General features: G+C 41.5%; 1 protein-coding gene across 3 annotated transcripts in view; it reads right to left on the bottom strand.

Moving 5' to 3' along the window:
• LOC111875362 (thyroid receptor-interacting protein 11) overlaps positions 1–14,479 on the bottom strand; it is a 264,752-nt gene that overhangs the window by 218,556 nt on the left and 31,717 nt on the right. For all 3 annotated transcript variants that reach the window (XM_033755822.1, XM_033755825.1, XM_023871565.2), the window contains exon 3: positions 2,089–2,163. In XM_033755822.1, the coding sequence (XP_033611713.1) occupies positions 2,089–2,163 (75 nt within the window). The remainder of the gene's footprint in view (positions 1–2,088; positions 2,164–14,479) is intronic.

The raw sequence follows: 14,479 nt of genomic DNA, 5'->3' as shown, positions 1-14,479 counted from the left end.
GATCATGCTCTACCTTCAGGAGCTCCAGCAACAACGGCAGTCTAGTGACTTGAACGGTCGTATACTTGACCGTCGCCAAGTTTAAGCCTCTTATATTTCCTGTGTCGGGCTTCGCCTTGTCCAATGTTGAGAACATCTGCATTTTCATGATTTTGTATGACTTCTGTTTGTTGCCTGCATAATTTTGTTACATAATCATAAAANTTTTTCGGCCCTTAAAAATTCCACGACCTCCGCCGGGTTTGAACCCGCGTACCTTGAGGCCGCTTTATTAAAAGTAAGTACATGCAATATATACAAGGCCTATGTCAGACCAGGCTCAGTACAGCAGATCATGCTCTACCTTCAGTAGCTCCAGCAACAACGGCAGTCTAGTGACTTGAACGGTCGTATACTTGACCGCCGCCAAGTTTAAGCCTCTTATATTTCCTGTGTCGGGCTTCGCCTTGTCCAATGTTGAGAACATCTGCAGTTTCATGATTTTGTATGACTTCTGTTTGTTGCCTGCATAATTTTGTTACATAATCATAAAAGTAAGGAAGTTTGAAAGCCATGTGCAAATCGCGAACAGGTGTCAAAGTCACACTGTGACTAACGGTCGGTCGGTCAGTCAGTCAGTAGGTCTTAGTGTCGAACCCCATCTGGATATTTGTAACTGTTTGACAGTTACGGTCTTGCTTTTGAGGGGCGCCCCTTCTCTGAGGAGGGCTGGTCTGTCTTTTCTATATGCTGCTGGCCCTTGCGAGCGCAGTCTTTCTCGGGTCCGAGTCCCTTGGCACTCTCGACCATATTTTATTTTCTCAGATTTGAGACTTCCCTTTTCGTCGCCTCCTATGAACCAGTGTCAAAGTCAGTCATATTGCGACTGACGGTCGGTCGGTCAGTCAGTCAGTCTTGGTGTCAAGCCCCATTTGGGACTCATGGCCAGATTGTTTGACAGTTACAGTGTTGTTATTGTTGGGCGCCCTCTCTGATGAGAGGGCGGGTTCGAACGGGATTGCGCCCCAATTGTCAAGGTAATTCCTCGGCACGGACCATGCAGAAAACAGAGCCCCTCAATTGTTGTAGAGGCGTGTTTATCGCGCCGTTGCATAGCAAAGGCCGCGGCGCAGACCACAGAAAACACCCTTCTTCTGTTGTTGGGTGCTTGTATGTTGCAGGCGTTACTAAGCAACCGTCCACAGTCGCCGCTTAGCAGAGGGTCTATCCACAATATTTTGGGAATTAAAACACTTTAATGTTGTTTTTCTTTTCTTTTCAGAAGCAATGGTAGCCCTGGCTCTTCTATTTCTTACATCCAAACATAAAGCACAGCAACATGTTTAATTTTCTAAAGTGAAACGACGCTTAAGATCGAGAGACATGCTTACAAAGGCACAGAGTGTCAGTTCCTACATTTGAGAGGGAATTTTCTTCCCATACTCTGTTAAACACTCTGCACTCACTGTCCGTTTTCCTTTATTCCTTTCCCTAGTTCTGAAAGGGCAATTATTAACACTTACTGAGAACAGAACATTTACTTCGTCGCATTCAATTGATACCGATTACGAACCACTTACAACGCTGAATCAAGAGTTCCACTGACTACTATCACCTGCTAACCGCGCTCTCACGCTGCACAAAGGCGGGGCTCTAACAGTACGTTCCTGTCTCAATACTAACTCTGCCAATTGTTGACCGGACTTTTGATAACTGACAACAGAACTTCAACTGCATATGGAGCGCAACAGTGGTAAACAGATGCCGCCATGCGCAGTAAGGTGTGGCAATACGTTTATTATAAGGATGCCGACTGTGCATTCGCAATAAGGTGCTATTCCTCTGATATAAAAAACTTACTGCTTCCACACCTTTACATTATAACCTTATGTCCCATAGTTCGTTTCGAATTGAACCATTAATTTTATAATTTGGCCTGGAGAATTTTCTGTTTTAAAATAAATGGATAAGCACGGGTATATATTATACATAAATCTCTCACAATAGCTTTGGGAGTAGGAGTACAAGCTGGTGCGGTCCGCGGGCCATAGTTTGCCCACACCTGATGCAGAGGGTCGATGAATATTAGTATTAATATTTGATGTTTACCGTGTTCGGCGTTGTTCCCGCTCCCGCTACAAGCTGCCTCTCTAGCTCAGCACTTCGCTGTCGGAGTTCCGAGATCTGGAAAGGAGATCCATATAATACTTAATTTCACCAGCAGCAATAACCATGGGTGAAGCTAGCAGTGCGCCGAAATCGAATCCCTATGCCATCTCCTTCATTTCGCATTTTGGCTGTCTCCTGCTTAATCGATATGAAGTCAGTGGTTATTTTCGACTGGCAACACATTAAACAAACTTGGGAATTCAACTAAAATATAATCATAATATTCGTAGTGGCATTTCCTCAATATAGATGTAATGGTTATGTGGTCGTAATCTGGTTCAATGGAAGTAGGCAGTGGAATACATACTTTCTAAATGTGTTCACGGCTATTTTTTTTTTTGCTATTCCTAAGTTCTCGCCTTACTTTGCAGTAGATACAAATACATTATTAGTAAAGATAATGAATACAGGAACTGAACACTGCACAGAGTGAAAGCACGTATTCTTCCTTGCACTTCTTTACCTACCTACCTACCACTCAGCGCAACAGCCCTGGGTAAGTCTTGGCCTCCTCTACAACCAGTCTCCATAACCAATGCGTGCTGCTGCCATACGAATGGATCCACGCATGATGACCAGAGGCTGGTTGTTAGGTTCTGAACAAAATTCTTTTTACAGGATGAGGCTGTTAGCCTCATGCCCAGCCCCTAACCTGGAAGACCAGGGTATCTCTCTTAGTAATTCTGTATTTCAGCTTCCTGTTGAAAATATTTAATTAAATGCCTATGTATTCACAGTCCGTCAATAATGCAACAATTGTTTATTCACCATTTAGCACTTAACACAACATGTTTCGGCCATAGATGGCCATCTTCAGGTGTCTTAATGCATCCAAACTGTTACACTGCTCTGACGTGCGCTAAAACCGAGCGTTGCAGTTCACTTTAACAGAAAATTTTAATGGATTTTAATTAGTTATTTTTATATTTTTAAGTGGACTGCAACGCGCGGTTTTGGCGTCCATCAGAGCAGTGTAACAGTTTGGATTCATTAAGACACCCGAAGATGGTCATCTATGGCAGAAACATGTTGTGTTAAGTGTTAAAGGGTGAATAAACAACTGTTGCATTATTGACGGACTGTGGATACATAGACGTTTAGTTGTCTCTCTTAGACTGGACTATACCCTTTCACCTTTCTGGCATGGGTGACCCTACCGGCAGTTAAACAACCGCCGGCATAGCTCTCCAGGTCACAGAGTCACGCAAGCCCCACCACCACGACAAGGTGGAGACACCTCTGGGGGGACTTCTTTACATACACACCATAATTATCTCAATAAAGATAAGTAACATTGTAATCTTCATTTTACACCCTCTAGTGATTTTATGCCGGTCACGGTAGCCCAGCGGTCTAAGGCATGTACTGACTTCACTCGCTCGGAAGAAGGGATCGTGGGTTCCAATCCCACACAAGGCATGGATGTTTTGGTGTGTGTATGCGTTTATTTTGTGTTTGTGTTGTCCTGTTTTTAGGTAGGGGCCTTGCGACGAGCTGATCACCCGTCCAAGGAGTCCTACCGTCTGTAAAATGATAAAAAAAAAACTGAGAAATCAGCCCTATTCTCCAAAGTGGGAGCAAGAGGAAGTAAAAATTAATTTATAAGAACAGATTATAACGACTCGAAATTCAAGTCGCGCTTCATGTAAAATTTGGGTTACAATGGACTGATATATAACAAAATAAAATTCACATGAACACTTCTTTATTTTACAGCGCAGTCAGTAACCCTCGCATACTAAACTGAACTGAAATAAGCGAAGTGGTGGACATTCCCTTTTCACAAAGGAAGTTCTGAACATTTTTACTGGCCATGTCTAGAAAAACAATATACACAACAAAATAGGAATACGAACAATTTAAACTCAATTTAGGGAACTCTTCGCGTGGGAGAACTACAACCGGTATTTAGTTCGGTAACGTTGGGGTCCCTTGGTCTAATGAACTGCGTGTTCCCGCATAATGGGGAGGGCTGTCGTTTACAGCGATATGGGCTGAATTATAAAACAATGAACATTATTCTGACAGGCGTCCGCATAACCGAATGAATAGGCAGTACACGTCTTGATGACCTCTCCCTTACAGAGTAGGTGGTTCAAGGTTGGTGGGGGGTTTCCACGAACTGTGAGACTTATTAACCCGTGAGACGGGATAACTCAGTTAGTACAATGAACGAATTTTCAGGATTCGATTCCCGGCTGGGTTGTTTCTCTTCGCCTCAACACTCAAATCGAATTGAGACTCAATCCATCCTCCTACGCAATGAGTACCAGGAGCCGTTTCTTTGGATACAGAAGAGCAAGACTATAAAGGGGACCACTCCTCTCCGTCTAATCGAGAGGTCCTAACCCCAGCCTCATATACGGCTTCAGTGCGTTACTTTTAGGCACAAGGAATAACTCTACCTGCAGGCTTCTTTTAAGTTATTTGTTGCTAGGATCCATGCTGCAAGTGATGCGAGTTTTACAAGAGGATCATGCCATTTCTATAAACAAGGAACATTTTACAGCATCTCGAAAATCATTAACATGCTCAGGCGGAAGAATCGAAATCTGCCGCCGTCAAGACGGACTGCGGGGATTCGACTGCTTGCGGAACCGACAAACCTACAGTCTAAATAAATAAAGCGTACCCATATCACAGCAAATGCTGTAAGTGTTCTCTATTATTATCGTAAAGAAAATGTTCATCCCTTGCACCAATTTCATTAATATTTTATTAAATTTCCTATCAATTTGTTGAACAGTTAACGTGAAGCGAAGTTTTGAGTTATGTTATGGTTTTCTCATAAATACTGAAGCCCATGTTGCTTCTGCTATTGTACTTGATCTCCGCTCTAAGTATTCGCTCAATCATGTTATTTTCTATGCGGAAATGTCACATTGGAACATGGAAGGTTCATGTACCGTGCCTCTGCGGAAAGTGGTTGTGTAAGAGACTTAATAACAATATACCGACCTAAATTTCAGGATGTTACAGTTCCACACATAAGAACTATTCACAGAATCGTAAATAAATTAAGATAGGCAGGATCGATAGTGGGAGGGGTGGGGAACTAAACTCCGAGGGTTCCTTTAAGAGAAATGGATGAAATCGATCGAAGGATGGAACAGGCACCTCGAAAATCCCTCATACGCCTTGCACAGAAGACCAAAGCTTGATGTTTACTACATTTCTGAAGAACTGCGATATACTGACTCTTACACAAGGAAAACTCGATTATCGTCGTGTAACGGTGAGCACACCAACTTCGTACTGTGGAGTTGCCGGGAGCGAATAACGACTGTGGAGGCAATTACATCATGACAGAATTTTCGTCGTTTTCCTCAATTACTGCAGGCAAAGATCTGTGTAGTACCTAAAGAAAAGATCAAGACTGATTCCTTCTATATCCTTCCCAATTCATCGTTCGAAGTACACAACCAATACATCGGATAAAGTGTCGCTGAGTAATGAGAGACACATGGACAGCAAAACAAGAGATATCCCTGACGTTACTCTGACTTCCTCCGGTAATTGCCCTCCTACTCTCTCTGTGTACGTACGCGAGGAACAGCAGTAGACCCAGTGCACTTCTTCCCGGTACTCCTGACGTTACTCTGACTTCCTCCGATGATTGCCCTCCTACTCTAACTCTGTGTTCGTACGCGAGGAACAGCAGTAGACCCAGTGCACTTCCTTGCGGTACTCCTGACGTTACTCTGACTTCCTCCGATGATTGCCCTCCTACTCTAACTCTGTGTTCGTACGCGAGGAACAGTAGTAGACCTAGTGCAATTCTTCCCGGTACTCCTGACGTTACTGTGACTTCCTCCGGTAATTGCCCTCCTACTCTAACTCTCTGTGTACGGCCCTTAACCATACAACTACCCTTGAGTTCACTCCCGAGGCCGCAATTTCTTAAGCAGCCGAACATGGGCAACTAAATGGAAAGCCTTCGTAAAACCTATTACAATAGCGTCTATCCTACTTCCGTCATCCAGTGAGTCTGCAATGTCCTGGCAAACCGCGATTACTTGACTTTCACATTAATATCCCGGTCTGAATCCACGTTGCCCTCGAATAACCAATCCCTTTTATCCAAGATTTTCCTCGGGTACGAAGCAATAAAGTGTTCCATTTGCTTGCAGACCACTGAGGTTAAACTGACGGGTCTGTAATTTGAGACGAGCGATCGGTCACCCACTTTGTAAATAGGAATCACCATGGCCTTTTTCCAGTCACTTAGGATAATAACATATTAATTGTTATGTCCAATAATCGCGCAAGGCATGGAACCATGGCTTTCCCACCCAGTTTTAAAATTCGCCAGAAACGCAGTCTGGCCCTAATGATTTGTTTTTATTTTTCGCTACTAACTTTTTACTAATGATTTTAGTACTAATGGCGAAGGGTTCAACTGAGTTAGCGCCTTGTATTTGCGAGATGCTACGCTCACAGCTGAATACCGAAGAATAATAGAAATTAAGGGATTTAGCCTTTTCCACTGAATCAGTAATGAGCCGTCCATTACCATCTTCGATCGCAGGAACATTTTCCCTGTTGTCTTTTACGTCTATTTACGTACTTGTAGAACTCAGTCCAGCACTTACCTTCATTTTTAGTACAAACCTTAAAAATATCTCCTGTGCATTTTTTTTTCTCTTTTGGCTAATAGCAACTGCTTCGATAGTAGTTTCAGTTCCTCTCGGTACTGCTGTTCTGATTTCCTTCTACTATACACCTTTCTGGGCATGTACTGTCTTCGCTCGCTTGGAAACCGGGATCGTGGGTTCGAATCCCACTCAGGGCATAAATGTTTAGTTTGTGTGTGCGTTTTTCTGTGTTTGTGTACAGGTAGAGGCCTTGCGGCGAGCTGATCACCCGCCCAAGGAGTCCTACCGAATGTGTAAGATCTAGAAGAACCGAAGTGAACGGAGAAGCTCATGGAGGTAGGCCTAGGCCCACTGGGGCTGTAGTGCCAAGGAAAAAAAAATGCCTTCCGACCTTTAACTTTTTCACTCCCTCAATGTAATATTTAGGGTCCGATTTTTTCCTCAGTATTCTATGCGGAATGAATCTGTCTATACTCTCCAGAATTGTGTTTTTCAAATTATTCAATACCTCCTCAACACATCTACCATCCCTTGTACATATTGCGAATTTATCTCGGAGAGGTCTCAGAGCAACGTGAATAATTAGTGCATGTTCGCAGAAAGTGTGTTATAAGCGTAAATGGATATCCACAAATGAATGGATAAGAGGAAGGTCTTAACCAGTCCATGCCCCACGACCATCAGTGATCAGGGAGCTGTTTTGTGACTATTTTACTGCAACAGACATGCATACTCAAAGTGAAAAACACATTTTTCATCTAACAGTTATTCAGCGATAAGACCCGGACAATTAAGAGTGAGGGATGACTGCTTGACCTTACAACCAAAAACACCCTCACACGAAAATGACGTTTACATATGACAACCTAACAAAATCTACAAGTAATCGAGATCTTTCTCTGTCTGCGGTCATACTGTTAGAAATCCAGACCCCAGCTAGTATATTTACGTTCAATGTCAAAAAGATAGGACCGCCTCTATGGTCTAGTGGTCAGAGTTCCTGGCTACAGATCCAGAGGTTCCGCGTTCGATTCCCGGCGCTACCAGATTTTTTGAGTAGTGGGTCTCTAACGGGGTCCACTCAGCCTCGTGAAGATAACTGAGGAGCAATTTCAATGAAATAGCGACTCCGGTCTAGAAAACCGAGATTAACGGCCGTGGGGATCTAGGGGATCCGTTGCGCTGACCACGTGCAAAAAGTTCGAAGTAACTTCGCCGAAAAGCGGCGATCGCTCGGTCGGTATAGTTCGCTTACGGACTACATGCAACGGAGTCAAGAAGACAGCCACTGAAGTTTCGTCACAAGTTTCATCTCGATACTGTACTGCTTCCACGATATAGTACCAAGAGATCTTGCTTTACTGATTACAAATGGAGAGATGAAGTTCACAACAATGAGTACTTATACATATTTTTCTGTTAAGAGGTTTAAAAAACTTGTTTTCTTGACTAGGTGAGCGACTATTAACTTCGTAATAAGGTTTGTGGTCACTGCAGCTAGTTGTTTAAAACGTGGCCTCGGATATTTAGTTCAGAACAGTTTATCTACATGCTTCCTATCTAACAACCCAAAGGCTAAAAGACATACAACTATAATTTCACACGTTGTTTTGTGTGGGTATGAAATTTGGTCTCTCACTCTACAGAGAGGACAAAGATTGAGGTCGATTAAGAACAAAATGTTACGTGTTTCACAGTTGGCATCCTTTACTCCATATCAAGAGGATAAGTTGTGTGGGATACAAAAGATGAATGGGGAATCCCAAGGGTAGATACCCTTTCCACACTCCTAGGCAAAGAAGGACTAACATCAGAATGGAATATGCAGACATAACGTGTGGATTAGACTTCAGTGATTGTGGATAGAATCAAATGTAGGGCTGTTATGAAACCTGTAACAAAGCTTCGAGGAAAAGCAAGATTTCCTGACCGCCTCGGCGGTTATGAAATTTTCAAAGAAGACCCTGCACCATGGAATTTGCAAGGAAATTACAAGAAGACTCATCCGGTTCATTTCTACTTGTATTAGTTCTGGGAAGAACTAATCGCCTACTTTCGTTTGATATGACACGGACATCACAGAAACCGAGGCCTCCAACAATTCATCGTTGCCGCGGGAAGATCTTCACCAAGTAGCTACCTAGCAGCGATATGGGGACACACAGACAGACGCACAGACAGTCCAAAAATTCTTCTGTTATTGCGTGTATTCGTTGCAGCGGGAACGTGTTTACGGAACCGTTCCCTAGCAACGAAAGAAGGGATAAACTTCACCGATCCCTTGCCTAGCAACGGTAAGAGGGATACACATACATATACACAGACTGATGGGAGACATTTATGAAGTACGCCGTTGAGACGGGCTCAGGCGCCATGATATACTACGTGCATACCAAGTTTAATAAAGACTGGTTCAGGACTTCAAAAGTTAATATGGGGGAGGGGGAGATTCACAGACACACAGACAACATGGATATCGCCTACTCCTAAGTTTTATTTTTTCAAAACAAGGAAAGCAGGCTAATTAATTGAGGTAAGTTTCTGCATCTTCTTAAAATATTAATGAAACGTTCCAAAAATCGTCGTTATCAACAAACAAAACAAACTGTAAATAAGATACAATAGTTTGTGGCGATGGCATATTAATAAAAATGTTGAGTTTTTGGACATTACCAATTGTCCAGCGTCAAATTGGAATTACTGAAAGTAAGATTTTAAACAATACTACTACATCCTACCTGGTTTCATACAAATGGACAGATGAGTTAAACGATAACCGAGGAAAAACATGTGGCATGCGTCGTACTAGAAACTACTTTTCTTTTTGGAAACAAGTTAAATGAAGCCGAGTTCATGCAAGGAAGCAACGCGAAACTTAAAAGCAGTACCATCTTCCTATATCAAACAAACCCACAAGAAACATCCACAAACCAGTTCCTTATCACTCGACACTGCTCTACAAATTCCGAACTTTCAAAAGTGTACAGCTTTCGCTTCGAAGGGTTATCTTCAATGTGAGACGGAAGTTGTCAACCCAAGGAAGGAAGTGGAGAAACAATAACTGCCTCCCCTTTCCTTCTTCTATACTATCAGTGACGTCAAAGGCAATACGCAACAAGTTTTACTAATACCTTCATTTACATGTCCCACTCCACCCAATGCACACACGCACATGCCTTAGGATATCAAACTTTCTCTCCACAGTCAAAGAAAAATATTCTACACAGCCAAACCCTTTGGAACCTACCAACTTTCTGCAAAACAGTGCCCACCAATCACTGATCCATGAACCTTTATCGGCCCGAAAATAATCAGCATTAACGCACTGAATAAAGAGTTGTTACGGCCAGGACGACGGGATTCTATTCCCGACAGGGTAACTGATCATTCCTCTATCTGTCAACATGTACAGGCAGATTAACTGCCGCAGCATAGAACGATCCAGAAATGTGATCCGCTAGGATTTTTTCTGTCCAGGGGGGGAAGCCACAAAATTCTTATTTATCGCCCTGGGATATGTGAAAAGAAGTAATAATATATTATACAGTTCAGTTTTAAAACAATGATTTGGTATCAGAAAAATTCAGGGAAGGGACGGAGATTCCTAATTTGTCCTTTCCCCGTCTACTCCCAGGCTTTGAGATCCAACTCGCCTTCTATCAAATGGGAACTACTCAAAATGGCGGCGAAAGCGTGTTCATTTTCTGCCTCCATATTTTGTGGAACTTTATACTCCCTGTCAGAACAAAACGAGTGTGGGCGATGATCAGCTCTACAAAGCCTGGACTAAAGGTTCACTTATATACACGTATATAGTGCAAAAGGAAGAATTTTCAATAACATGCTGCTATATGTGTGTGATACATACATTTTACAAAAAGGACAAGCATGCTCATAAGAGACAAATCCATTCTCTCGTCAGAGAGTATGTTACNAAAAAGAAAAAAGAAAAAAAAAAAAAAAAAAAAAAAAAAAAAAAAAAATGGTCGTGAGCCTAAAGGGGCTTGGCGCCGAGACGAATTGCTTGGCCAGTAGTAAAGTAACTTGACTTTTGACGAGTGGGGGCCAGAAAAGAACATCGGACCTCTTCAATATGAAGCAGGAATGCCATCCACACATTAGCAGTATTCACAACTACGTACGACATATGACAACAAAACTGGAGTANAACTGGAAAAAAAAAAAAAAAAAAAAGGTTCAATACTTTTAATACTAAAGGCTAACACCGGATTCAAAACTGAGCCAGTTCCATCCGCCTCCCACACTCAAAGCTACCTCTCTAAGGTTCAGTTTAACGTCATACTCCCGTTTCTCTTTGTCTTCAACAGAGAGTTTCCCACAGCAACCTCTTATTTTTAAAGGACATGAAAAAATTACAATTTTTAATTCTTATATTCCTTATAAAGAAATCCTGTACATACAGACAACCCGCCTCGATATTCCACAACTTTTCTATACAATATATAAACACGTCTGAAAAGAATGTACTCTATAATGTAACACACGAAGTTGTCGACGACGTTCTTAGCACTTTACAAACGGGTATTTCAGCAACGCACAAAATTCATCAGACAGAACGAACAAAATTCATACTTCAGCAGCACAATAACGCACAATACCGAATTACGAAAAAAGACGTAAAAAGGCAAATGGAATATATGGACACGTCCGTTAATGAACTTACGTAAAGTATGGGCATTAATCAGTCAATGGTTAAAATTCAATATGACCAACTAACCTTATGCATAGACCTCTCACATCGAATTTTACCAAAATTTGAATGACGACTTAGGATATATACGGTAAGCGAGTAAATATCACATAAAATTAGCAGACAACCGAGGAGTGGCTCCCAACCGCGAAGGTTGGGAGAAAGAGTAATAACACCCGACCATTAGAATAGGGTGTTAAAAAATGCCATTCGGTGCCTCAGAGGGCACTTGTGATCACGGCAATTGACCTTCAGCATCTTGAAATGTGGGCAATTTCTTGTCTAGCCAAGCGACTTCTCAAGGACTACTCCACGGAGTTTGCAAGTCAGGTCTTAAGTAATATACAGGTCTCTGAAGGTAAGTTCTCAAACACGGTATATTTTTATTACGACAGATCATTGTAAAAGACACCTTCTCTTTAGCACACTTCAAGGACGATGAGATGATAATACACGGGGCAGTTGAGAAACACATATAATATTTTGATTTAATGAAAGTTGAAAGGAGGTCAATTAGGAGGCAAAGGATGATGTTACAATGAATACTAAAGATACCGTGGGTGCCGAAGTGGACTGGATACATCTGGCTCAGTAAGGAGTTCAGTGTCAGGCTCTTGTGAACACAGTATTGCGCCTTCCGGTTCCATACAGTGTGGGCAACTATGTGACTGAAAGGCTATCAGTTTCTCATTAAGAAAATTTTCTTCGTGAATTTATATAATTAGACTTCATTCACATTTTAATATTTTTGGACGACACAGCGTGCAGTTGGAATATGAGGTCTGTTGCACCCCTTTTGCGAGCAACCCAGTCTGGAGCAGTAAACTCTATTTTCCATGCTTCATCATTTTATCGTCCCTGAGAACGTGTTATCGCCCAATATTAGCTAACAGTCACCACGGTGGGAATAAGTCGCTTAATACCTATACGACCATATGCCACGCTTCGAGTGCACATCAAACAAAAGCACACTATTGCACATCGGGTACAGATGGCAGGCATGTTTATATAATGACACAGCCAATCAAAATGTAGAAGGTGTGATACTAACAGTTCTGTTTGAGTTTCAAACTGATACTGTTGTGGGCAGAGCAAACACTGGTATAGCGAGGTGAAAGGTTTCAATACCAGGTGCTAGCATGATGCACTGTACGTTGCATAAAGCGATAATGTGACACCATTTTCACAAAACCACTTTCAAATACAAACTGTGTCCAATGAAGACCTTTCCTATTGAGTCTGAGTTCAGTGAAGATACAACATTGGTTTCTAGCTTCAGAAAACCTGATGTTATGTGGTCTCCTTCCTCTGCCGATTCAAGGATGAGTCACGGTATAAAGTGGTAGTGTCGTATTTTATTGCAAATACATAACTAAACTAAAGTTCTTCTATAATTAAGACAGGGGGGTAACTAGCTCTATGATACATTGTCCTCACTGAAAAGTTGGAAGTTATTCAACTGCTCAAGAAATTGTCTTTTCTTCTGGAACGTTAAATGTCAGTATTATATTCACAAAGGCCCACTGCATCTGGAGCCAGTCCAATCCAATCAACATCTTATCCCACATTATCGTCCTACTTACGCCTAAGTCTTCATAGTGTTATCTTCCTTCAGATTATTCAACCAAAATTGTGTATGCATTTCTCACTTCCTCCACATGCTATAAGCTGTTTGTCTAGCAATATCGTTCTTAAGTTAATTATTGTAACATCACTGAAATAAGAACACAGGCTAACTTATAATTTATTACTGTGAAATTTTCTCATTCTTTGTCACATTAATCTTTCTCAGTCCGTATATCTTCCTCAGTCATTTAATTTTGAAACACCATCCATCTATGTCCTTCCCTTATTATAAGTATATAAAACAGGCAAATACTGGTTATACTATTTTGCATACTTTATCTCTAGGGTTTTAGATAGTATGCAGAAAGATATGGTATTCTGAGCCAATTAGCAGCTGAAACACAAAGTAATTATTCTAAAACTGCTTTTACAACAGATTAAGCACATTTTTATTTATCAAAAGTAATACCTAATATTGCATACGGCACATCATGTCACAAATAGACATGATGATCAAGAGGAAGCTCTTACAATTCATTTCGTTCTCACATAAACGTGACGCATGCCTGGAAGGTTCGAAAATCTGCAGTGGCCAAAAGCACACACGAGGGATGGAGATGAACATCTTAGTCAGAATCTGATTTAGCGAACTTCCGAATGAAAGCCCCACATATATGAATTCAGCTAGCCATTTTGACAATGTTGGATCCCAACCTAAATGCAGACGTGGTGTATCCACCTGATTCTTTCAAAATCGCCATTAATAATCATCTTTCACTAGATGCCTTGAAACCCTGCACCTGATAAGGAATTGTACACAGTTACTAACTTGTTTAGTTTTAGGTTATTAAACACATAAGGAAATTTTCATTAAAAATATATTCTGGCAAAACCATGTCAAATGTACTCTCAATTATCACTATTCCTTTCGCTCATCCACTTTCACAGTAAAGTCCATCCTATAAAAAGGACACTGTTCATAAACGTTATCAAAATAGTAACCTTATATATACACATACACAGTGTGTCCAGGTTCTGTTAGGACTGTGTTCATTAAAAATACAAGACGTGAATTATTTTCAAAACTTCACTATTTTTATTCAAAATAGTCTCCTTCTGAATCAATTGAAAAGTCGTCGAAAACAGTCACTGTACTCCTTTTGTGGAATCACATTTAAAACTGCGGTACATTCTCTTTGGATGTCCTGGATGGTGTGGTAACAGTCTCCTTTCATCGCCAACTTAATTTTTGGGAACAACCAGAAATCTGCTGGAGCCAAATCTGGCGAATACGAAGGATGATCAAGGACTATGATCCCTTTTCTGGCCAAAAAATCACGCATGATCTTCGATTTGTGGGGTGGGGCATTGTCGTGGAGGAGCGACCAGGAACCTTGCTCTCTATATTCACGTCGAATTCGAAGAATTCTAGCCCACAAACGACTGAGGACTCTGAGAT

This window comes from Cryptotermes secundus, unplaced genomic scaffold (genome assembly GCF_002891405.2).
Source record: "Cryptotermes secundus unplaced genomic scaffold, Csec_1.0 scaffold589, whole genome shotgun sequence".
In the NCBI taxonomy this organism is placed as follows: Eukaryota; Metazoa; Arthropoda; class Insecta; order Blattodea; family Kalotermitidae; genus Cryptotermes; species Cryptotermes secundus.
The sequence above is the reverse complement of the archived record's forward strand: the minus strand, read 5'-3'. Positions and strand labels throughout refer to the sequence as shown.